At 40.0% G+C, this 26596-nt stretch overlaps 1 protein-coding gene across 8 annotated transcripts in view; it reads right to left on the bottom strand.

The window, feature by feature from the left end:
* Positions 1-26596, bottom strand: part of HMG20A (high mobility group 20A) — a 38527-nt gene that overhangs the window by 10191 nt on the left and 1740 nt on the right. For 4 of the 8 annotated variants that reach the window (XM_040077530.1, XM_040077532.1, XM_040077533.2 and 1 more), the window contains 5 exons: positions 7304-7396; positions 5078-5225; positions 3527-3742; positions 1306-1438; positions 898-929 (listed from right to left, as the gene is read on the bottom strand). In XM_040077530.1, coding sequence (XP_039933464.1) covers positions 898-929; positions 1306-1438; positions 3527-3742; positions 5078-5225; positions 7304-7392 — 618 coding nt within the window. In that variant the 5' untranslated portion in view covers positions 7393-7396. Of the gene's footprint in view, positions 1-897; positions 930-1305; positions 1439-3526; positions 3743-5077; positions 5226-7303; positions 7397-9066; positions 9084-26596 lie in introns of those variants that run through there. The other 4 variants (XM_040077535.1, XM_040077536.1, XM_040077537.2 and 1 more) reach the window with 2 other exon arrangements.

The following is a 26596-nucleotide window of genomic DNA, read 5'->3' as shown; positions in this document are numbered from 1 at the left end:
TAAAAAGCATATAAAAAACATGCTACCAAAACGTTTTCCTGAAAGTGAAACGTACTTTCCTTCAAGACCAGTAGTTGCCTCTCAGCAGTGCTCAGCCTTGTCACTATTGTAATGAACACATTAGAAGGCAACTGGATTGCTTTCCCAAGGCAAAAAACCTCACAAAGGAAAACAGATCTTTCAGAAAGCCCTGTTGCTTACAAGTGAAGAGGCTGTGTGTAAGCAAGATTTTTTTCACTGCTCTTTGTTTGCAATTTATTGGTAACCATGAAAGAAGCTCCGTGGCCTTAGGTAATACAACCGGAGAAAGCTGCAGCATTTCAAGGAGACAAGAAACCACAGTCAGCCAGGACACACAAGATTTGTGTTAAGATGCCTGTGCTGCAGCTGATGAGCTCTATCTCTGGACATTTTCACTCTTCTCCAATATTTACACATGCAGAGGGCAAGGGAGAGCAGGAGGAGGTTTAAGCCAGAGATTTTCCAATTATTGTGCTGCTTTAGCCATTTTCTTCTCAAGGAAGCCACAAGCATTTGTGTTACTGCAAAAATTCAGAACCTGAAAACTGACGCTTAAAGGTGCTAACTTGGCAGGTTTATGGAGGTCTCACGCTATTTTTAAGTTCTTAACATTGCATTACAAAACAGACCTATGTTTTAAGTGCACCCTATGCTCCATTTCATCTATCATTTGTACCTGCCCAAGACTCGCTAAATTTAGATTGTCATTCCAATGAGTGTAAAAATACTCAGTTGTTTCTACCTTTTCAAAACCTGCATTAAAGAGAGGAAGAATTCACACCCAACTTCTGACAAAACTCGGTTTTGACTTCACTACAAGTTTTTTTTCACCTGAAAGTCTACCCACTGATGTAAATGTAGAATTAAGAGGTTTACCTCATGATCATGAGCTGGCTGTCTCGCTCCATCTGAAAAAGAAAACAAACAAGAAGTCTCTCAAAATAAACAAAATTTAAGAAAACAAGAACCAAAGAATTAAGACAGTTACACAACTCTAATTGCACAACAATTCCAGACAGACTTCTGCAGCTCTCCTACAAAGTCACAGAGAAGCTATGTCTAACTTTGATGCTCTTAAAGCATAGCCTCCAACACAGTGCAGACACAGTTAAATTCACATAAGTCTAATTCCCTTTACCATAGCTGAGGAAAATCCCATAGAAAGAACACATTCACTTTTTAGCCAGCCTTTAAATCCAAGGCTCTAAATGAGTGTCAGGCTACATAACTGGCTGGGAATCTTCTATTGTTCTAGCCAGGCACATATTTTGTCCCATTCAATACCTTGTCTGTGTGATTTGCCTTTTTGTCTGTCCTGTGCTTTCCTGCTAAAGACTTTGTAGGCTTCAGTCTTCTGATACTGCTCCAGCTCCCGCATGTAACGCTCCTTATCTCTGTCTGCTTCATCAAGGTATCGCTGAAAACAGAAAAGTCCAAGAGTTTCAGGGAGTTTCCTCCCCTTCAGGAGGAAGGGAAGAAAAACAACTTGTCAGATGAAGTGCTGATCCATTTCACCCATGCAAACAGGAGAGAAGTGAAGAAACAATGAGGTGCAAAGGCACAAGATCTCTGGATAAAATTACTGTACTCTGGTGTGTGTCCCATTTTCTCTCTCTTTTTTGTAACTATTCTGTTTATTTTTTTGCTAGGCCTAGGTGTAACTTCCTACTAAGCTACTCTCCTCAGCTGAACATTACCTACATGTTACAGACCAAACACTTCAGAATTCCTGTTCTGTGGCCAGGATCAAGTGCTGCCAAACAACAGCATCAAATCAGATGATGCTTTACAGTTCAGACCCTGAACAGTGGCGTTCCAAATACACTCTCTGTTTCCATGCCCCACAGACAAAAAGCACCACCACACACTTGGCACATCTGAGAGGTGAACAAGCCATCATGGCTATTGCAAAGAGCAGTGTTAAGATAAAAGAGCCTGGTTTTAATTGATATTATCTATCTGCATTTTGGTTACTAGAACCCTTTTTTTAATTGATATAGTTTATCTGTATTTTTGGTTAACAGAAACCTTTTTTTAATTAGCCCAAAGGTATTTCATACATCTGCATGACAGAATGAGCTTAGCTGCAGAATACTTTAGGGGAACTGATGAACTGAAAAACATTTAATGAAAGGTCACAATGCTTACTAATGGGACCCTTTCAAGAAAAAAAGTTGCCTTCCCAATTTTTTTTCCAAATGTGCTTAAAATTCAATGAATGTAAGAATAAAATCAGTGAACCTTAGTCACTTGGTATTTTCTTTAAGTCATCGTGACAACACGTAACTTACGATTTTCATACATTTGCAACACAGTTTTGACCCTGCTGATGACAGTGACAACATTCTGGATTGGGGTGCAATTTTGGTGATGCTGGGTTGGCATTGCTTTTGGACATGTTATTTGTCTGTAAGATATTCATTCTTTTTTTTCCATCTCTAGCAATGTGCTGCTGAAAGGGCTCAGTAGTCTTCCCCTGACCTGCTCTGAGTAAGAAATTTACAGCTTTACTCAAGGACAGAATCCCTGGGGATTTAAAAAGCAGCATACAGAACAGAGATTTGAACTCAATTTCCTTTTTCCTAGGTTAAAAATCTGCCTGAGACATGATAAGAATATGTTAAAGTGCAGGTGGGCAGATGTCTTTTTCCCTTCCCTCCCACTAGACATTTTCATCACTGCACGACATCCTCTCCATGGATGTAAATTTCCAACCTTACATAGGAGAAATTCTGACTTTTCTCTGAGCAACATCATTCTCATTATCCCTGCTACCAAATCAGCTGCTCTGCCTTGCCACATATTTTCCATTATGGTTAAATCACAGTGCCTATGCACCGTTTTATATCATCTCTGGAAGTTGCATTCTACAAGCTTAGTAAAAAGCAACAAAAGGAAATCTTGTTTTTCTGTCTCATCTCATTTTTCATTATACCCTTCAAGTAATTTTCCAAGTCCAAATATGAAGATTAAATTCATATGAGAAAATTCAGTTGCACTGGGATTTAAAAACTGCTTTGCAGTAACCTCCAACTGGCAATCAGGTGTGGACAGCAAGGATTAGCATTAGCAGTTCACTCATTAACAAGGTCCACTCCAGAAAGCCCTAAAAAACAGTCCAAACATGGCCTTGAGCTTCATTCACTTATCAGATAGTGCAGAAGGACTGCCAGTTAGGAGACATCACACCCCAAGACTTTGGCCTTACAAGTGTCAGATGTATCTGAGCTGGTGCAGCAGTTACATCCAGAGGGATCACACGAACTGTGGGATGTCTCATTCCAGCAATCCCTCACTGTGGATGTGTTCTTGCATTACCTAGAGGATACAGGTCTCCTGGAGGAGATGCTATGGCCCTGCAGGGTTCATCATGTGAGCCTGTGCCCCTCACTTGGAAATATCCTCCTAAAGATGATTTCAACCAAAAGCCTGTGTCACCCTCCTCCCTAGACACATTCCCATGTAACAGCAGACATCCAGCAAGGACAGGGAAGAGCAGTGGTACCCGTTTCTCCTCAGGAGGCAGCTTGCTCCACTCATTGCCCAGCATCCTGGTGATCTCTGGGAAAGGCACCTCCGGCCTCTTGGCTCGCAGCTGCTCCCTGCGCTCGTTCATGAACCGCACGTACCCGGTCAGGGGGGATTTGGGGGCATTGCTGTCCCTGAGGGGCTTCTTCCTCTTTCTCCCTTTGGCCCAGCCTCCTCGTTTGGTTCTTTGCTGCTGCAGAATGAAAACGGAAGACGATTCAGACTGAGTGAGAATAACCCCCCCCCAGAAGGAATAAACAACTTCATCGGGAGTCCATGGCTGCAATCCTCTCCATGGCTGCAGGTCTCAAACCCTCCTTTAGAGCTATCCTGACTTTTGTCTAAACAAAGCCAAACGAGTCTCATTGTGAAAAGCAGTTTACAGTTTCTCCTAGTGCACAGGGACAACAAAGTAACATTGGCATCAACTTCTGACTGTGAAATCACAGGGGCTGATAATCCACAATGGGATCATCTCAACTCACACAATTGCAAGTATTTTTTTATTACTTGTTTGCTTGCCTTTAGTTATTCTCACCCTCACATACCCTCCCCTGCAAGTCATTTATTCAAGAGGTTTTCTGGAGAGATTTTGTCTATTGGTTAATAATTGATAACTAGTTATTTTGCACCTTCCAGATCTTTGTCCTTCATCCACAATGTGCCCAAAATGTGAGTGTAAAGGCAGTATACAGGCTTTTCTATTCTCATCTGTTCAGTAGATTGTCTTTCCCACTAATCACCTCCAATGGAGCAACAAACAAACTCCAAAGGAGGGAATATTGTAAGATGTGAATGGGGCACAATGTGAGTTCACAGGAATAACATCATTATCACTCATCCTCTTGTGGCTTCCAACTATTTCTACAGCAATCTCTGGACAACACTATTTTCCAATGCTATGTACACACAACTATTTTCAGTACTTTCAATCTTTCCCCAGATCAACATGTTCCTGCCATCATGTCACTTTTTGTTTCCCTCCTGGAATTTTATTACTTAATTAAAAAAGGACCTCACAGCTGAAAAAAAACTACAAGGAGGAATATCAAATACATCTATCAAAAAACCCCCCAAAAACTAGAAAACTAGTCCAATTTCAGGTCTTCATGATTTAGTCACCAAAAATCAGTGTTGGACGGTACACAAGGTATAGTCTAAAGTAGTAAAAGCAACGGTTTTAAAGACATCAGTTACTACCAGAACAGTACAATGGTCTCACTTTGCAGGCTCACAGGAGAGAAAATAAGTTGTGGCAGTTGAACATTCAGCCCTGAATGCAGCACCAGCTTGTGGGCTCCTCTGGCTAAGCGGAGCCCCATGTGCTGTTCTCCACACATTCCAACTGCCAGCTATCTGTGTGCAGCTGTGCAGCTCAGGAGAAAATTAGGGAATCAGAAGACCAAAATGGCAAATGGATAAAAATTTGTGATCCTATTAAAAAAAAAAAAATCTGAGCAGGTAAGACAATATAATGACAAATTTCCATGCCTTGCTTCATTGAAAAGTTACTATTATTTCATCTCACCTCCTCCTCGGGCTTCTGCTCAGTGGTTTCAGCAGCATTAGAAGACTCATTTTGCTGTTGCTGAGCCTGTGACAAGTCCTCCACCAAATCTGGGTTATTCACAGGCTGTGAAGTTCCACCACTGAATGAACTCTCCGAATTAGCTAATCTGAAAAAGCACAGAAGTGGAGAACAAAAAATTTAATCATCATTCCTAAATCACTTCCTCCCTAATCTTCTAAAACATGCAAAAATATTGCAAATATATTCATTCTCACACGAGCAAGAAAAAAAAGGGATTTAAAAATGATTTTTGAAAAATTGGCTGTTCCATTCAAGCAACCACTATAACTACCACAGTTCCTATGGACTATCAGATCCAGTTTGATTTTTAAAGTGGTATTTTGTCTCATTTTTAGTGAAGCATTTGATTATACAAACAACTTGCAGGCAAGTGTACATTTGGATCAGAAACCAGATAGCGTGAATCCACCCTTCTTCAAAATACCATAAGGATTTTGAAATTAAAAGTTTCACCAGCAACCAAGAAACACCTTTCTGGATGTGTTTAATGTATTTCTCCACAAATACATGTAGAGGTCTGTGACTGGGCACGCTCTTGGATTGAACTTCATTCCACACAATCTCCTGTTCATGCACGTGGGTATTTGAACACAAACATGACTAGCTCCCAATAGGCTCCATTATTTAGTTTTACTGCAAGAGTTGTATCAATCTACCTTACTCCAAAAAAGGGCAAGAAGTCTGCAGGCAAAAAAGAAGAGCAAGCGTGCAGAAGTACTTCTGAAGGTAGACTGACAGTGATGAACACACATTCTGGGGCAACAACCCCCTGCACGTTCTCAGCATTGTGCTCAGTAGGCAAATTAATATAAGATTTTTGGACTTGCTTCAGATTTTAAACCCCTCTTGAGGATAAAGAATACTTGGCCTTACCCAGTTACATTCATGAAAATTCCTTTAACAGCAGGGCATGCTTCAATCCTCCTTTACTCATTTATTCCAGTGTAAAGCTACTCATGTCTATGGCAAATTTTAAATATTCAAAATAACTGTTCCTATTGATGTAGAATACAGCTATAAAAATTTGATATATTTTAACCGAATTGTTATTTGAATGCCCATGGGAATATCTGTCTTCAGAGAGAACAGCATATTTTCATTACTCACTACAATCAGCAATTGTGAGATAATTACTGGTAAAGACACAAGGGCTGGAGCGATCCACGGCTGACTTTGAGACACCAGATTGAGCTCATATTACTGACAATTAGAGAGGCAGCAAGGGAACAAAGCAGACACCCTCCCACAAGTTAATTATATTTGGTATGTGCCAAAAAGAATAGGAACAGCACAGCTCTGGATTCACTGCTAGGGTTCGAAGGGTATTTCAGTTTTCCTCTCCCTTCCCCCTTAGCAGAGAAGCTCCTGAAACTACACCTGCAGAAAAAAACTTCATGTGATGCAGCTATTTGCAGAAAACACTGATGAAAGCTCGGCCAAAACATTAATACCTCTTAAACACAAGGCTAATTTGAACATGGCTCCAGCAACCTTGGAGTCCCAGAGAAGTAAATCCAAATTCAGACCCATTTGAAGTGAAAGCGTTCACATTCATTTTTACAGGGCTTGACCTGACTGTAAAGTCTGAATTTTACTGTTCGGTGCTTTACAAAACAGAAAAGAAGCTTCAATTAGCAAAACAGAGCAAAAATCCCATGCATTCTTCAAAGAAAACTTCTCTTGGCATTGTGATTTTAAGAGGCCATTGTCACAGTTTGTAAAAGCAGAGTTGGACTGACAAAAATGAGATATCAGTCTCACCGATCAGACATCAGTTTCAGAGATCACTGATAAACAGTATATCTTTAATTGAAATCATTTACCTACCTGGGATCCACTATGGCCTACGGATACTTCCTCCCCTTCTGTTCCCATAATGTCATTTGTCTTAAGACTGAAATCCTAGAGATTTTACCTTTTAAAGCTAAGAGACACTAAAACCAATTTGTGACCACTTCCATGAGTTCAGAAGAGTTCTGGTTTCTCCTAAACAGAGTTCTGTGATCTTCTACCAAAGCCAAGGGAGCGTTGCAAGATTGAATCCTGCTGGGCTTATCTCTCTTTTTAAAAACTTCTTAGAACGTCCTCCTCCCACTGAAACCATTTCCCTGACAAGTGCAGAGACAGTATCTACCAGCTGAAGGCAAAAAAGGAGTTGCTTACCCAGTTACATTAATTTCACCACCTTCCTTAGATGCATCCTCATCTGTAAAAAGTGGAGGAAGATTGGAGCCAGCTACCAAGTTCTCCATACTTCTGGGGAAAAAGAATAAAGGCAAAAAAGGTTGTTAACTATGTCACTGTTTCCTTTCAGCAGCACTTCAATTCAAACATCATAACACACCAGGAATTTTTACCCCATTGGTCAGTCACAGCTGATTGGCTTCAGGACAGATCCTGTGGGCAAACGTGCTTAGGGACTGCGAACAAAGACCATAAATAACACTCCAGTTCCGAGTTTCCGTTTTAACTGAGCTCTGTGCCAGTGCCACAGTGCTGCTGGAAATCCCTGCAGTTCTATTTTATCCCTCAAGACAAACTTACATTCACCACATTCAGCACATGGGTAGGTAGATCCTGCTCTTCCAGTCCACCTGCCTGGTTATTCCTAACAGTGCACCCTTCACCAGAGGTTTGTGCTGACCCCAGAAGTCCCCTCTGAAATTTCAAACTAAGACTGTACAATAATTCCTTGTCCAGATTTTCACAATTAATCTATGTGTAGTTGAACACTAAGTAAGAGAACACAGCTATTTAGAGTATTTTCCCTTCAATCCCATAGAACAGTTGCTGAAGCGAGTGGTTTAAGGACTGTGTATATCTCATTGAACACAAACTGCTCCCAAATTAGAAGTAGTTCCATTTGCAACCTTGTGGCATGTCACAGGAATTCAATGAGAGATGAAATCCAAAGCATAATTAATTTATCCACTTTCTTACTAAAATACAAAACTGTGAAAAGAGCCCAAACAAAACCAAAAAGCCTTAACAAACTCACTCCATGATTATGAGTTGCCTACTTAGACCATTTTGAAGGGCCATACTACTTAAATTCCCGTTCCTTCAATTTCAGAGTCCCCTTTGATGGGCAGCAGATACTCAATTACTGCCGTCCCTTTCATCCAGTACCCTTGGGCTTTGGGCCTCCAGGGCCTGAGGAGAGCTATCACCTTGTCCTGCTTTCTCCTGGCTTGGTGTGCTTTCCTCTCAGCATTGAAACCCAAGTGATCTGAGAATAAAATCCTGCTCCTATGTTTTGAATATTAGATGTGTTTTCCCACATCCCACCCCAGTTCCAAAGGTAGTTCCTTTGTTTTCTACAAACAAAGGTCACTGCTTCTTACATGTTATATATTTTGCAGATCTCTATCATGAGTATGATGTGGATGATATTCACCCTTTTCTCTTCTGCTTTTCCAGCTGCTGAGATCCTTAGACCACCCTTAAGGACCCCATCATCCTGATTCCTTATCTAGAAAATAATTAAAGCTAAGCACACTACTCCTTGGTAGTAGAGACACTGATCTCTAGCAAGGGAACACCTTTACTTGTGTATAGGAAAGGTTCATCCAGGAGCAAAGACTCCGAATTCCTGCTCTGCCATTACAAACCAGGGACTGAGGACAGTTTTGGGGGCTCAGCCTCAGAGCTGGGGACCGACCAGCGAAGGGCTTCCAGGATGCTCAGGGATCTAAAGCACCTGGCCTGATACGGGCTGTGAGGGCAAAGGCCTTGCTCAGTGTGGCAGAGGGGCTGAGGGCCAATCTCACAGAGCCTAAAGCCACTGGATGGAAGCAGCAGAGCTGACAGAACCAAATCCTCCCCAGTTACACTGGCTTTGTGGGTACAGGCTGGACACTGGGAAGCGTTCCCAGAGAGCTGGAGTCTATCCTGGCAGATTTTAAATGCTAAAAGCTATAACTGACCTAAACTAGTGCTGGCAATAGTCTTGCTCTGAGTGGGAGGCTGGACTAAGATGACCTCCCTCCAGATGTCTCCTCCAAGCAACATCTGCAGTTCTGTGAATCACAACTCCACATCGTGGGGTTTTTTCAAATACCAGCATCTCTGACAGGAAAAGAAAGACAACTCTAATAATATAATGCTGTTAGGAAAAGTTGTGAGATACTCTGGTGAAGCAAATAGGACTGTAATCCTCAAAGAAGGCAGCACAAACAATACGTCCTCACACATGGTTGAGAATCTACACACATAGAAAAGAAACTACATAAAGGCTGGGACTTCACGTATCACAAGAAATCTGAAAATTCAACTGATTTGAGAATTATGCTCTTCATTGCCCTGGAAGCTGTTTAAGCACAGCTTCTAAACATAGAACATAAATCGCTTCATGCAGTTATCTTCTAAGAGGGAAGTTTAGTTCTGCTTCATGTTGCGCCATATTCATCAGTCAAAAATCCTAAATTATGATTTTCAAAAAAGGAAGCCTGAGCAATTATGCCCATTGTGATGTTCTCACCAGGTCCTGATCTGTCTGCTCACATCTGGCCCAAGCTCACTTCCAAACTGCAGGGAGGCAGCTGGACACCAACCTTAACAACATATAAACGGAATACAAACACAGGAAGCCAGGAGAGCATACACTTTTTTTATTTAACCCATATGTTTTAGATACTAACTCTTTCAGATGATGCTGACCCACATCCTAAGGAAAAAGTAACATCAGTGAATTTACAATGGCTTCTAATCAGTTCCAGAGAGCAACAAAACAAAACAATTCCCCTAAAACTCACAGAGAGCAGATGGGAACCTACACAAGTCTTTCAGTCCCATTTCTCAGGGCAAACCCTCCCATACCCCTGCTCCAAAATCGTTTCAACCCCACTGCAGAGCTCCATGTTTATTGAAACACATTTAACTAAACTCAAGGCAACAGAAACAATGTACACTTAGTTTTCTAACAGTTCCCACATACACCCTATTTTCTGTTTTTAACTATGTCTAGCCAAATTAAAACACAAAAGTGAAACTGCTGTTAAACTCTAAACCCCACCAGCCCTACAGAGAAGCATCTCCTCCAAATAAAACTAATTCAAGCTGGAATAGCTCTGAGATCACTGTGCTGCTACACTGCCGGCTGTGTTGGCTCAAGAAAGCAACCAGCTAAGCAGGAATAGAGAACTGATTTATTCATTAACAGCAGTATTTGACAAGATTTCCAAGGTTCAACTAACACATACACTAGCATTAGTTAAACCTTGTATATGAGTCTAGAAAAAATCCTACATTATCAAAAATGTGGATTAATTTATCTTTTCCTTTCCCTCTCTTCCCTGGTCAATCATGACTTCACGACACAGAAAGTGGGTAATAGTATTTTGTAACTTTCAGTTTAAATTTTTCAGGTGGACACTTTGGTTGCATGCCACAGAGATCATACTTGAAGGACATTGTACAGAATGTACCAACATGGTCTGACAGAATTACTCAGGAAATGAAAGCAAAACATTTACAGCATAATGATCCAAATGCTACTACACACATCAAGGATCAAACAGCAGGTAGTTAAACACCACTCAAAACCAGAATATGGTTTAAATAAACTTTCTTAATTTCCTCTCACATTACCTTTTGTAGGCCATGGTATGCAATTATTATTCTAGTAGTAAAGATAAAGCAGCTGAGTTGCATTTTGCATAGACTGAAAGCTACCATATGATCAAATTTCTAATCCCGTTTGTACAGCAGAGAGGAAAATGCAAAAGCAGGTAGCTTTAAAACCAGAGTGAGAACAAATCCATGGCTGGAGCTAGACACAATGACTCACTTTTCCACAACATTACTGCAGCTGCACTGTTCACAGCACTGCTACAGGACAGCACATGTAAGGGCGTGACAAAGTTCAAGGCCCTTTCATACACGCTATAAATGAAGGGTAAAATTTGCCACATTCAACCTTTTCGTCCAAGCACCAGAAACAGCAAAAATGCCATTTAAAACGTGCAAACAGCTGTATCTAGCAAACCACCTGAGCGCAGCGCCCAGCATTCCTATTTGTCAGGAGCCAGCTGGAGCCAGAGCAGCACTGTCACACTGTCCCCAGGAGGCACAGGCAGCCCTGCTTCCCCCTCGGGCTCTCTCTCCTCCCGAGCCCCAGCACTGCCATCGCTGCACATCCAAAACGTTCCGTGCTTCTCGAACCCAAACCCGCTGCGCTTGTGCACAGCCATTCGCTGCGGGAGTGACACAGGCTGGGCTCTGCAGGGGCCGCAGTAAGTTACTGTCACAGGCAGACTGACTTCTTCCTCATCCCAAGGCCAGGCCGAGTCTTAAGATGTACCTGAATCCCGGGAAAAGGGTAAACAGCCCTTAACAATATTGCCTTTTCAATGGCTACATTACAACAGATAATCTTATGAATAATAAAAAAATAAATTGCTAAACTCTTTAGCCGTCCAATTCCAAGGTAAGATTATAAATACATATTATTTATTACGGTTAAGCATATTTAAATATGAAGTCAGCATCAGAAATCCAACTTACAGGCTGATTATAAAACACTGCAGGAGTTCCAATTACCTCATCACCAGATCTAGTTTTAGAAACGTTACCGCTGAGTGGAGAATTTTTCTCCTCAAGTCTCTCGTCCCCCTTTGCCAGAGTAAATAAGTCCAAATTTTACCATTCAGGGGCTAACAGATTACAAAAAATTAATCATCTGCTACATCACAGAAGAGTCACAGTATTCTTTATCTCAGCATCAGATATTATAATATCACAGTATTCCTCATCATCCAAGCACTTCAGAATGCAAACAATCTAAATTCAGATGATTTACTGAGAGAAAAACCCACAGGATCATCACTTCCTCTGCCTTCCCACATGTAGCCAGAACATCAGAAACAAAACTGAAGTAAGTCCGTCTCCTATTAAAACCACAATGCTCTTGGAGCTGTCAGAAGAAGTTCAGATTCCCTCTGACAGAGCCTTTTCTTTCATCAAGCCGGAGCAGAAGCATGTTGTCCAACATACATCAAAAAATCAGATTTGACTTTTTCCCAACAGGCAACTCATTAGACAAAGATTTTTGTGACTAGGAAAACTGCAAGCTCAACCTAATGGAACAAAGGTTTTTCTGTCAAACCAGAAAATAATATACCAGAGAATAGCCAACTGCTTTTATTTTTACTTCTTGCCAGTAAAAACAAAGAAACACTACAGACCGAAATAGAGACTTGTAGGAAAAATTCCAGAGCTCCACTGCATTTCCAAGCAGCTTAGGGAAAGAAGGGAAAGATGTAAAGCTCAGGTTTATGTTTAATTGGGTCTTTGCAGCAAACATTAACAAAGCTATTCACTACGCTGTCCTTAGAAACATCTGTCAAACATCTGCAAACATGTATTATAAAAACACAACTGTTCAATTCTGCATTCTACTCTTATTTCGATAAAAGTTTTAGGATGAGGCACATACAACACATCTCCTATATATATATACACATATACAAATATATATGTATACACACACACATGTAAAGCTTTGCTGTTCTTTGGAATGAAAGCCTCAGGAAAGATATATACTCAACTCTCCAGACAAAGGCAAGGACAGCCCCACATTGATTCTCTCCCTTCAAATACATGAGTGAAAATTTGCATTACCAATAAGCCAGCTTTTTAGATCACTTCGGGGAAAACAAAAGCCCACAATGAGATGAAAAATAATTGTGCTATAGATCCCTGGATAGCTAAAACCAGTAACTGCGGCTTCCAGAGGGAAGGCTTTGCTATCTAGCCCTTCACTGCAGATATCACATACCTATGGATTAGGATAGTTCATTTTATTCTGAATTAACTTTGTTCATGGTAGCATAAATTGCTATTTAAACTAATACCATTAACAAACACTGTTCTGCAAAATTTATTTAATTCTTGTGTTACAAATCTCACATAAGAAAATGAAAAGACATTCAGATCACAAAAAATAAATCTCAAAATAAATCTTGAGAATTTTTTATTTTTCATTAATCGCTCTACCTCAAGTAAATGCAACAGATGACTACCAGGGATGGGACCGGGTTTTGTTATCTGCCCATAAAAATGCCTTCTGAATCTCCAGTTACTATAGGCAATTTAGTCTACCTCTTCACCTGCTCTGCCATTTGAAAATTTCTCTGGGATCTGAGGGCCTTGTATTTCACAGGACAAAAAGTTTTCCAATAGCTCCTTTCTCCTTTTGACAAGGTAAAAGGGGGTATCCCATAATACCCCACAACCAGCAGCTACAGAGCATCACAAACGGCGCCTGGAGCACAGACACTTCCTAAACCACAGCACCCATAAATCACCAAGAGCTCAGCAGAGCCCGGGAACTCCCCCAGCAGCGAGCAGATGGTTACTTCCCTTCAAAACTGAAGTTCCATCCCTCTGATCATTTATGTCTGTAAGACTCAATCACTCACTGTTTGTGCAATGCAAACATAAAGTGCCATGAGCAAAGCAGTTTATTAAAAAATGTAAATGAACAGACTGAAGTTTTTCATGCTGTTTACCCAGTTCAAACATTTACCAGCATCACACATGTGAAACAAGAAACAATATTAATTAATGCTTGAGGAGTACTTTGATTTAAAAAGCCAAACAAGTATTCTGAACTAGAGATAACTGAATGTCAAGGAGTCCTGATTGTGACTGGCCAGTGAAATGCAGTCATATATTTGAAAATAAAATGATTGAAGACTACATACACCTGATGAGATTGGAAAGTTGTTTTAAAGCTCTTTTAACACTTTTGCTCTTCCTCAAAGCTTTATTCATCACAGAAGTTGTAAAGCAGTAGAGCATATACTCCAAGCTCACTTATATTCTGTGAGAAGCTCTGGCTGCTGCCACGGAGGAATACAGATTGGAATTTTCATGCACACATCCACCAAAACAAGTCATTACAGCCATTTTACAGAATATGGGGTCAAATACTTTGGATGTGAGAATATACTGAGAAAGAGATTGAGTATATACTTAAAAGAATGACTCACCACAGGCATCATGACCCAACACAAAAGCATCTACTGTGACCTCAAAAGCCACGAAGACAGCATGGAATTGGATATTTTAAATGCACTGATATGGGTAAAGGACAAAGGTTAGAGGAAATAAAGTGTGGGAAGAGTCAGTGATTCTCACACAAAACAAGCAATTCATTCTGCCTGCTTTCAGAGAGGATCCATCTTAGGACAACATATGAAATGTCAGCTTCCACACATTTTTATTCTTACTTTCTTGCTGTTGCCCTGTGTTATTTCACATAAAACAAGTGAGTTTGAACGCTCAAACCCATCACCTTGAAGAAATCACAATTTTTAGATAGCCTTGGTTGTGCGAAATAACAGGCATATAAACCTGAACAACAGAATTGCTATTAGCAAATTCTTTCTAATAGCAAGAATAGTGAAGGACTGGGTTGAGCTGTTTGTTTCCAATCTGGCCTTAAAACTCTCTGGTAATAGTTTCGTATCTATCAGAAATTAAAGTTTGGAGGTACATTGCATGAAAATCCCTTTTCAGCCAAGGATCTTCTTGTAGTGCCACATGGTACCATTGGCATCACAGGGTAAAAATTGTAAAGGCCTTGGAAACACACTGATGGAAAAGCTAATAAGTAAAGTGAGCACAAAAGAACAGACAGGAGGTTCATGTAAGTATCAATACATCCGTGGACCCTGCTTACAAAACCTTGTCTGGATTCCTGAAAAGAAAAGAAAAGAAACAGAAAAGAAACAGAAAAGACAGCCCAATCCTGCCAAAGCATCCTCTGCAGGAACGGCAGACAGCTCCTTTAACCACTGTGAACAAGATTTGAAGGCTGTCTGAGTTGACAGACAAAATGTGTTAAAATGGATATGAGAGGAAAAGACTGCACCAATTAAAAAAAAAAGAAAAAAATCAGGAAAATTTAAAAATATGAACTTTATGCTCTAAACTAGGCACATACCAGGATATCCCTCTCAGAACCAAAGGGAGAACTCACAGAAATTTTAAAATCATACAAAACCCAGGTACTTCCATGGCTCCATAACAGAATTAACTTAAATCAACAGCAGAACATAGACAAATGAAAATAAACCTTTCCTTATATTCACCTTCATGCAAAAGCAAGAGAAAATTACAATATTTAGCATCATGAATGGAAAACAAGGGGAAAAAAATCAAAAGCATAAACCCACTGGAGCAGTCTGACTGCTCCCCAGTGTTAAGCAGTATGTAAGAGATCCAGGGATACACGTGAGGGATGAGAACACGCAGGCAGGAGCACATTTTGGAACACCTGTAGCATATGTAATGAAAATAGCTCATTTTGGAGCTGAAGTAGGATTAAGAAAAAAGCATCCATGCCGGCAGTGTGCCTAAATATCCTAGGCTGAGTGCTTGGAACAGCAGCTGAACGTTTGCAATATTGCATCCGATCCTCAAACCGGTTCCGGTAGCACAAAGAAACTGCTCTGAGGGCGCTGGTGAACTTCCTCCTGCAACCTCTTTGTGCATCTCCTGTCCTATCTGAGGAGCCACATCCTTGGAAGATTGTTTGCAAGAAGGCAGAAGTGGTGAGGGAAATACTCTAAGAGCAGAGTCTCGCTGCCTAGAGCTTGAAGCCAAAGAGCAAAGAACCTGGGAAAAGCACATCCAAGACTTAATCTGCTCTTCCAACTTCCTTCTTCCACAGCTGCACCTGTATGCTGGACACAACAAACTGCAGATGGGAAACGTGCACACGCTTTGAAAAACAGAGTTGATCTACACACTCAACAAAATTAGCCCTAAAAGAGAATGTAAATCTCTTCGAACAGGTTGATGATTGAACAGACATGAGGATGCAGGTCTCTCACAACACAATGTCTTCAAGCACTTGCACTTGGAAAGATTCCTAATTTATGTTTAGTTACAAGTGTTCTGAAAGATATCTGGCATTCAGGTTTCAGTATTTACCATATTTAGCAGACAGGAGATTTATCCTGCTTTTACATTTCTTTTGCATGATTTCATTTCTATATATATTTAAGTAAATATATATCTGAGCTAAAGCAGAAATATTATCCCAATACCCCTATATATGGGTAGAGATGTACAGCTGGTTTAAAGGTCATAAAGGAAATATCTTAAAGCTAAAAATACAACCAAACTTCAGGAAAAAAACTTTGAAGCACTACCTATTTTAACCTTTATTTTGGACATCTCAACTAATTGTTAGTCTTTGCTTGGTTTCTGGCATCTCAAGTTGCTCTGAGACTCTGACCTGAATACACATCATGCAATTCTTACTGCAAAGAGAAATAAGAACTAAACTCTTTGTGATCCTTGCAAAAGGTCAGCAGCATTGTGGTTTACACAGCATTAAACACTGGGAAAAGTGGAAAAACATTTCTATTTTCAAAAGGGCTACAACATAGATTTCACCTCAGAATAATATTATAACCTGAAGTTCATTGCCTTGAGCAGAAGCAGACAAAGCCAACTGGTGGAAAACATGAGTTCAGGCACCTCAGTCTTTTTTGATTTGTGGAGCTTAAACATTTTACAACAGAAGTACAAGCACAGAAAAGTTACTTTCTTTGATTACCTTTCGCACTCTGTTAGAAGTAAGCAAACAGATTAGCTGAGGATCAAATACCAGATTTAATCCCCAAAGTTAGCTCAAGAGCTTTCTGAGTTAGACAACTGTGTTCTTAGTCACCAGCACTCCCTTTTCATTTAAAAAGATTCCTCTGAAGAAGCACTCATTTATATTTTGCTCCTCTCTACATCTCCCAAAACAAAGGCAAAAAAGCATGTTATTCCTTTTCAAACATTATATTTTTAAAAGAAAAAAGCCTTCAGATTTTATGAAGCTTCAATCATAATTGAGCTTATAGACGTCCCAAAATAAAACATTTATTACAGTGATGGAAGCTTGTTTTTCCTGGTCTTTAACAGCCTCCCAAAACAGCTAATTCCCACCCTGGAGCAGTTTCCTGACCTCTAGAAAGGGTCATCTATGAATAACTCCAGACAAAATATGGCCATAGCATTCCAAAGCTCCACGTTAAGCTCACCAAAAGGAATTCAGGAGGTTCAGTTCTCATCTCAACTGAGCTTTTTTTGTCATGACAGAACAGACACTCAGAAGAAAGTGTTAAGTCTTGAGTGAAGCCTTAGCGTGCTGTAAGCAGCGCACTCTGATCCTTCAGCAACGAGGACATCCCCAAAACACAAGTCACCAGTCCCATTGCTGCCTGATGAGGAACAGCAGCGAGGAAACCGCAGAGCAGGTTGCACTGTGTGAATAAAGAATGCTGCGAGAAGACACTGCACCAATCTCTACTTAACACCTCCCATCCACAGCACAGCAAGCCCAGGTCTTGGAGTTTAGCAAGTCAGAAACAAACAGCTTATTATTTGAAACTGTGCCAAGTAACCAAACTTTGAAATTTCAGTTGGTAAAAAATTGTGGCTTTTGACAACTGAAGTGTATTTCATTTACAGCTAACAGTTCAACTAACAAGAAGCAAAAACATTCATTCGCTTCACAATGAAATTTTCTTCTACTCAAGTACCCATGTCTTAATCAGCATGAACTCATTTGTATTCCTATTTAAAATGCCTTTCTCAATAACACTTGCTGACATCACCCAATAATTACACGTTTTATACATAAGTATTTCCTAAGCATACCAAAAAAAATCTGAAGATTACAACTAATTTTGCTGATTAAGATTTACCCAGCCAAGCACATGTCCAGTGACCACAGCTTCTTTGTTGGCTGCCCCTGCCCGGCTGTAGGAGGAAAAAAAGGAAATAATGTGAAAAAAGCCCACATTTTCTGCTTCACTGAATTAAACTTACTCCCAGAAATCAAGAAATACATCATTTGCATCATTCACATTTAATGATTCCCAGTTTAAACCAGAAGTGACTTCTAGAGGTCGTTTGATCCCAACACCTACTCAAAACCAAAGTGAAGGTCATCTTTATGGCAGACACCATGTTACACTGTCTGGCTCAAATCCTGATCAACACAGATTTCAATCATCAAATGCCCTCAACTGCTTTGGTTTTTTGCTAGGAAGGTTACCAAGAGCTGAAGAAATAAGCACAGCTTATTCTCAGGACACAGACAGTGATGGATGGAAGACAGGACAAAGGCAGGTGAAAAAGCCCTTACAGTGGCCATAGGAACAGGGGTGTATCAGACAACACCTCCCCCAGTCCTGACAAAGCTTGAGGGACAGGAGAATAAAAGGACACCAGAACAGAGAGAAAGCATTCACTTTATTCATCTATTAACCAGAAAATCCATCAAGAACAACCTTAGCAAGGAATCCAGGATCTTCTCTCCTAATAGTGAAGCTAGAGCTGGATTTCCAATACCGCCCCTAATCAAAGACTCCCTCACCCTTTGAATTAAGCTCAGAGTTACTCTCAATTCTGAGTACAATAAACAGTATTTACCCCAACTCAAACCATTTCAACAAACTGTAAAAAACAATGATGAGCTGTCATTTCCAAGAGGAGTCCAGTGTTAAGCTCACTTCACAGAACCAAACTTCCAGTGATTTCAAGTAAGTTTAATTCAGTAGCAGCTTTAAGCAGGTTCTTTTTCTTGTCTTTAAATGGAAAGCTTAGCTCAATGTCTGCCTCTCCCCTAACTAGTCCATGTGTTCAATCTGTCCTTCAAGTGGAGGGCACAGCAAAATGAACTGCACACACTTTCACAAGATTATAGGGACAGATGACTGAGAGACCAAGAAGATACTCTAACATCAAGCCCTTCATAGCATATGAGCAAAGGAAATTCTCATTTCTAGCCTGACAGAGGATATATTGTTATCTGCATGACAAAAGGGCTTTAAATCTTAAAAGAAATAGTCAGCACTCTATGAAAAATTGAAGAGACATTCTGTGCCAAAGCTGGATTATGAATCACCAACTAACGCTCCTGCCACCAGCAGCATGAAACCACCTTTGCAGAGATACTCCAGCCCTACCTGAATAACCACTGCAGTAGTTAACACACTTGCAATCCCCCTCTACGTTCAACACCCAAAAAGCAACTGATTTGTCAATTGTTTCACTGACTTGACACTTCTCTATTCTTTCAATAAATTGCCATTCTAATTCTTGCCTGATTTTGTTGATGCTGTCGTGCTTCTTTGCATTTCATTTACCTTTTAAACGCTAAATTATTCAGCAGTCCCAAGTCACAGCAAATGCCAGGAAAGATCTGATCCGCAAAACCTTCAATTGCTCAAATTTCTGTATTTTTAGTTGCAATGGTATACAAATACATCCACAGAACTGAGACGCTAGCAAGCAGTTCAGAGGCAGAGACATTCAAGTCTCAAAACTATAAATACGACAGATACATTTCCTATTGCAGACTGACAACTGATTTGAGTAAAATTTATCTACAGCACAGACCTTTTCTTGGTTAACTTTCAGGGAATATATTGCTGCATTCCCACAATCCTGACTCATCACTTGCCCAAGTCTCTTCTGCTGATCAGTCACTGATCTACATTTGCACATGCTGGAAGGAAAACACCCATGCATCAGAGTTAGAGACCAGCAGGTCCCTACATTTAGATAGCATTACTCAAATGTCTCCATAAAATGTCAATTATAGACACTGCGCTGACAACCATCACTGATCTCAGACTTGAGAATAAGGAATTGTGTATCAATACAGAAAAAAACACTTTGCCAATGTAATTCCCAGAAATCTACCATGTAAAGACACTAAAATACAAGCTGAAGGTTATCTTTTAAATATCCAGCCTTTAGTATGTATTTGAAACCTGTCTTCTCACTCTTCCTCACTATAAAAATGTAAACCTTTTGTATGTGGTTATTTGGATATCAGTACTTTTCCATGAAGCAGCAATGTGAGAACAAAAACTCAAAGAACGTGCTGAGAAGTTCCTTGTGATCAGTTATTTTCTGCATGCCTTGCAAACCCCTCCTGATAAATGTCTGTTCTGTAACTCCCTTGAGAAATACTCTGTTGAAATTACTTTGGGACAGATGTATGTTTTTACAAGTGGCAACAAAATTATATAAATAACTTGCCTAAAAAAATCCAAACATGTAAAATGTATTTCTATGGAGAAAATGCAAGTAAGCCATCTGTAATAGAGTTCAGTTTTTCATACTTGCAATGAACTTTAAGTTTTTTAAGGTTAAAATAATATTAACAGAAAAGATTTCTCAAGTAAGAAAAGTATCTTTGATATTTGGAAAATTTTCACATCACTAGACATTCAAAACAATTCACATAAAGTCTCACAGTCTAAGTTTAATATGCAGTTAATAATTCTATAGCTTTTTATACCCAAATATAAACAGAAGAGCAATTAAATCTTATGTCAAAACAAGGACAACTTTAGTTAGTTTAATAGAAATACCTGCAAAGTTTTTGTATTTTCCAAAAATTTCCTGGGCTAGAACTAAAAAAGCTTATTTCCTTATAAAAAAAAAGCTGCAGCACAGCCACAGGCACAGGCCAGAGGGGATGACTGTGATCACTGTGACCCATTTAACACCAGGCAATACCCTCAGCTAAAAAACAGAAACACAGAGGAATTCATACCTTCATCACGGTTACCCAGTCTTGTTTTAAAAGAAGAAGCATCCCTGCAGCAGCTGTCCCACGTGGCACTTAAACACACAGTAAATTTGTACAACTTCTTACCTGCAGCAGTCACCTAGATTTTGTTATGATTTCACAAGTTAGATCCTATAAGCTAAGGGCCTGTGTCAATAAACTCTGATTAAGTTGTTATTTGATAAACGTATCATTTCAAGAAGTTAAACAAAGCTGCACCTGCATATATTTTTAGGAGTTAAAATGTGCCTTAAACTCATGTTCAAACTGATCTTTGTCGAGTGTGCTAGCAACTCTTTCTGAATTCCAAAGCAGCTGCAGCAGTGCCAGGACCAGCTGCAGCAGACACGTGCTATACCTTGCCTGTTAAGGTTCTTCCATACTCTTATTTACAGCTAAGGCTCATCTGCTCAAGCTTCACTAAATGCTAATGTTCCCAAGCTGGATTATCCAGTCACCTCCAACACCTCTTCATGTCAATGCTTCCAAGGAGGCTTTCCCAGCCTACACCCATCCAGAGCTATACTCGTTTTCCTGTGACCAAATATCAAGTCTGGTTTGCTTGAGTACATTCTTTAAAAGCAGAAAGCTGAAGCAGGTTAGTCAACCACAACTACTGAAAAAGCACTTGTCACATTACCTCTCCACAAATAACCAAGAAGTTTTAAATTGATGGCATTTAGTTCAAAACCATCAAATTTCAGCAAGCGGTATGAATCATGCACTATTTGTTACTTGAAATTGACATTTAAAAGGCAGGGATCAAACTAATATGATTCAGAAGCTTTTCTCTCACTTTCTTTTTCCTATATTTGGAGCTTAAAGAAAAAAATCCTTGTGCTTCTACATTTCAAGTAAACGTTTGGTGTTAGTGAACAATTTACAGAATCCTGATGATGTCACACAATTTATACACTGCTTTCAACTGACACAAATTGGGAAACTGGCAAAATACTGGTGGCATAGGTTGGAAGAGGCCTGAAAATTGTATTTCTCTAATGCACAAGCTTTGCATATTTTGATACAACCTAGATTTAAGGACAGCTTTCAAAGCAGTAACTTGCTGCTGCAAAGAGAAGAAGGTCTTGCCCTCTCCCCCTTTCTCAGCCGGTTACAGCAATCTCCACAGCTTATTGGACATTTTACAGAGCTACCTAACTCTCCAAGTCTTCCCTTTGGGAGAATCCCAGGAAAGCAAGGAGGCTCAGTATCTTCAACTAGACACAGTTGAAAGAAGGGCTCAAAAAAATACCAGAGCTTGTTAAAAAAGAATGTGTATGGGAACTCCCACTGGTAAAGTCGTTCTAAGCTTTAAGAGCCACCTCCAATCACCCAAGAGAACTTTTCTGATTCATTCTGCCAGCAGTGGGCTGTAGTTTTCATAAGGTCCTCTGCCTGCATGAGGACAAGCCAGGTGCTGGAAGGTGCAGACACCAGCTGTCCACTGCCTAAGGCTACAGTTTCACCGCAGCCTAAGCTGTTGAGCTACCAGCTCCTTCTAGAGCATCATCTTTCAGCCTGGCACCTGTTCCTGGACAAATCACATGGTGGTTCAGCATGCTGAAGAAACAGAAAACCATTTAGTTCATTTACCGAATCGCTTTATGCCAAATGAAAGGGTGAAACGGCTCAGCAAAGGATCCAACAAGCAGCTGGCAGAAGAAAAGGGGATGTGAGTAACACAGCCAGGAGTTGGTGATGTACACTGCTATAACTCCACGGGCTGAGATTCAATTCTCCCTAAAATTCTACTGCTGCCAGAAACAAAGAACATTTGAAGCTATTCCAGTAACAGAGGGCCCCAAAATAGTCTTAAGTGGGACAAAATATGATTACCAGAAAAAAATAGGATTATATCATAAATAGACATGACTTTTTTTCCCCCCTTCCAATCTAAAGCAAAACATTTGTTCTCCTGATGAAAGATGAGATTCTTCCCCATAAGTCTGGAAAAAACTTCAATTCTACAATTGTGATTCATTTCTTCTTATTATTTATTATACTGGCTTGTCATATCTTACACAAATTGCAGCAATTTATTATCTTAGGCTCAGCAAAGAGTAGCTGAGTCCATTCTGTCATGTTTCCCACATATTGAAATAGTCAGGATTTAGTCAAATATTGGTTATCTCAATTTCATTTCAGCAGCAGCATGAGTCATGTGCAATAGCAGCTAAAACATACTGCAGTAAATGCATCCCAAGCCAAAATATTTTAATAGGTTACCTACAATAGTTACTGACTAGACGTCAGGGCTGGAAAAAATGCATTCCAATATGCCTGTATTTCAGGACTTTTGGAGACTGAAAATTTGCTCCTCTGCTCTAAAAATCCCACAGAATTTGTGATTGTTGAGATATTCCAACAAGATGCTTGTATATTTGAAGAGATGGTAGCTTTAAATGGAATATTCTGCTTCAGTAAGTCTTACTTTTTTATCCTTTAGGTACCAGAAGCTGTCTTTGTCAATGTCCTGGATAAGTGAAAATTCAAACATGGCAGACTATCCTTAAAGATAAGATAGGGAAAACTGGGGCATAAGAGCAGCACTGTACCCAGGGAAAATGTTTAGAATACAAGTAAGGAAACAACAGCCCTAAAACTGTACTCCAAGCTTTCTTCTCTTACCTCCATGTGCCATTATCCTGCACTGGGAACTGCCAGTGCAGTTATTGGCATTATCCTGCCATTATCCTGCACTGGGAACACCCTCCTCACTGCCCAGTTTTCCCGTCAGAAATGCAATGTTAGCAAACTCCACATTTCAAAGCATGAGAGAAGATGCACAGTTCACTGTTTCCAGGACTTTGCTCAGTGTTGGTCTCTTTTCTCTCCTGTATAGTCTCCTACTATTACCAGAACTCATTTTCCCACAGCTCTCTCTCCACTGTTTTTCCAACATGGAGACTGACACTTTCCATATACTGGTAGGCACAGCACATCCTCACTACTGTATGGGACACTAATTCTGTTACATCAGAAATTCAGCCTTTGATGAACATATAATTATGGCCTGAACATCAGCCTGAGATTACTATTCTTACACAAAGTCCATTCTCCCAAAGTCTCTTTCATTTCCATTACTAAATGTTTTGTCAATTACTAGATTTCAGCAAACACCACTCCAAAGTTAAGAAGAAACACACCACCTTACGTCCAAGGCTTCAAAACAGCAGCCAAGGGAATGCCAAGAGGAACAAATAGTTTATTTTTAAGTAGCAAACACAAAAATTCAAAGAAAAACCCCAATAATTCATGCCATACCACACTACTTAACAGAAATAAAAGGAACTATAGACAGACACAGCTAAGTCAGACCTGCTTTAACCACCATTTGGTTAAGGGTGTCTGAGAACCCCTCCAAACAAAGCCTGGCAAGTTCTACAGATGACATTCTGAAGGGCAGTTGAAATCTGTTGAATTTCTTTTGGCTGCAAATATTCCCTCAGACACCACCGTATAATTAAAGCTAGGAATTTATCATCTTTTTGTATTTGAACACAATAATAAAACAAAAGTAGACTTTTCCCCTGTTAATTCACTAAATTGCCAAGAAATCCTCTGTGTTTTGCACTTGTTAGGGGAAGAAAAAAAAAATGGAAAAAAGGATCCAGAAATAAATCCTGTCAGTCTTAAGCCTCTTGAAGTCAACTAATAACCAACACTTTGACTACCCTCATTCTCTTATGCACTTCACACGTTTTTATTGTCAGCAACAAAGCCTTCTGCCACTCAATCTTGTGACTACACCACCCTTTACCACATTCATGCTACCACAGTATCCTGAACTGCAGGCTGAGGTTGTCCACTGCTCACCTCATCACTTACCCCAGCCATGATGCACACAAGGCAGGCTCAGTGTCTTAGATTTACATTCCCTTTTACATGAAGGAACAGTATAAACAATGCAAGTCATAGGAATTTCAGGAACAGTGATATATAAGGTTTACTTGGCAATTCACTGTATGCCAAGTAAGATGTATGGTCCAAAAGACTGAAAGCAGTTAATCAAAGCCAGCTCTCGCCACAGCAAAACAGTGCAGGATTATTTGTTTCTAGGAGTAAAATTGTTAATAAGCCTTCCTGGAAGACAACACAGCACAGCCTCTTTTTAACATATTTACTATTAAAACCCTCTACCCAGTCATGTTCCTAATGTTTCTAAAAGGCAGGTTTTTTTCCAAGTACATCAGAACTTGCAAAAGTAAGGTCAAGGAACAAGGAAGATTTCCTAATAAATTTAGAGCTCAGAAGAAATTCAAGTATTTCCCCAACTAAGTGGTTTTGTTTCCCTGTAACACAGAATGAAGATTTCTCCCAAATAAGCACAGTCACTCGAAAGTAGCTGTAGCTGCAATTCATCACAAGCTGTCCTTGTCAAACTGGTATCAAACAGACCTTCAGAAATCAAATGTCAGTCTCAGCTTTGCCCCTACAGCTATGAACGATGCAAGTTATTCCTTTAATAAGAATTAATCCTCTGTGGGATTAATGTGCATGCAAATAGCTTTATCATATACATCCCAACAACCCCATTATGCAAGAGATTATAACAAACTAGACTGGTAATAAAATGCTTATCACCAGACCTGTCCCACTGGCAGTAACACTGGCAGTGCATGCACAAACTCAGATCTGACTCTTTTGCCTTCAGGACTCGAGGTCCAGTATCAGACTACAGAATCACAGAATCCAATGCTGATTTGGAAGGGACCCACAAGGACCAAAGAGTCCAACTCCCAGTAAAAACTGACAGCTGCCACCAGAGCCAAGAGCTATGCTTCTGATGCCACTGGATAGGAAGAAGCCACTCCTGGAGTCAGACAACAACACAACGTGGCCAACATTGGCATTGCTCCTGCCAATGGAGCCTCACCTGCATCAATAAAGCTTTAACTACCACTTGACTGTGTATTTCAAATATATATTACTAATAAAAGCCTTCACTACCACTTGGCTGTGTAGTTCAAATAGCCATCAACTAGCCTTACCTGCTTTCATAAACTAATCACCTGAAAAAAACAGTGGTTTCTGAAAACAAGCTACTCTTAGTAATTCATACCTCATGAACACTTAGTGTTGAAAGTGTTTTTATTGATCACTCCTCTTGTCTCAAAAATAGCAGAAGTTTAACAGCTCCCATAAACATAAGAAACATTCCTCCTCTCTTTCTAAGGGAAATTATGGAAGTAAAAAACCAAAAAGGCCAGAAGGAATGCAGAAAGCAACTACATTTTGGGACTCCCAAGCCAATCACATATAGATTGAACCAACGTTTTATTAAAGGTACGTGAACAAAAGGAAGAAAAAAGAAGACAACCATATCCACCTATATCCTTTCTATATCCACCTGCCATCCTCAAAATTGTAAAGGCACGTTCCCTTGAGTCACCCATCTCTCCCACAGATGACCAGCAAGAGTGTCTCCATTATTTTACGTGCAGCCTCTTCACCTGTGCTCTAACAATTCCTCACAGCACATGCCACCACACTCAAAAAAACAAGCACAGCTCTGTGCACTGCAGCAATGGTGAGCAGGAATACTTAAATTTTCACCCACAGCCTGGAGAGGGCAGGAAGTACAGCAAGAATTCAGAAACTTGTATAAGCCTGTAAGCTTAAGAAAGAATCCCATTGAAGAACTGGTCCTAAAACACTTCCCATTTAGTCAAGGAGAAGCAATTAGCATAGAAGCTGCTGTGGCAGGTGAGGATATCCACCTTGCCAGGGCACACCTGGATACTGAGTGACCCTTTACTTAACTACATTGGGAACAGACACACAGACAAAGGTTACAAAGTTAACCCCAACACATCAGCGTGAAATTTTCTCTACTCCTGTGCTCTGACACTTAGAGTAATAGA

This window comes from Hirundo rustica, chromosome 13, assembly GCF_015227805.2.
Source record: "Hirundo rustica isolate bHirRus1 chromosome 13, bHirRus1.pri.v3, whole genome shotgun sequence".
NCBI classification, from domain to species: Eukaryota; Metazoa; Chordata; class Aves; order Passeriformes; family Hirundinidae; genus Hirundo; species Hirundo rustica.
This window is presented reverse-complemented; position numbering and strand designations above follow the sequence as displayed.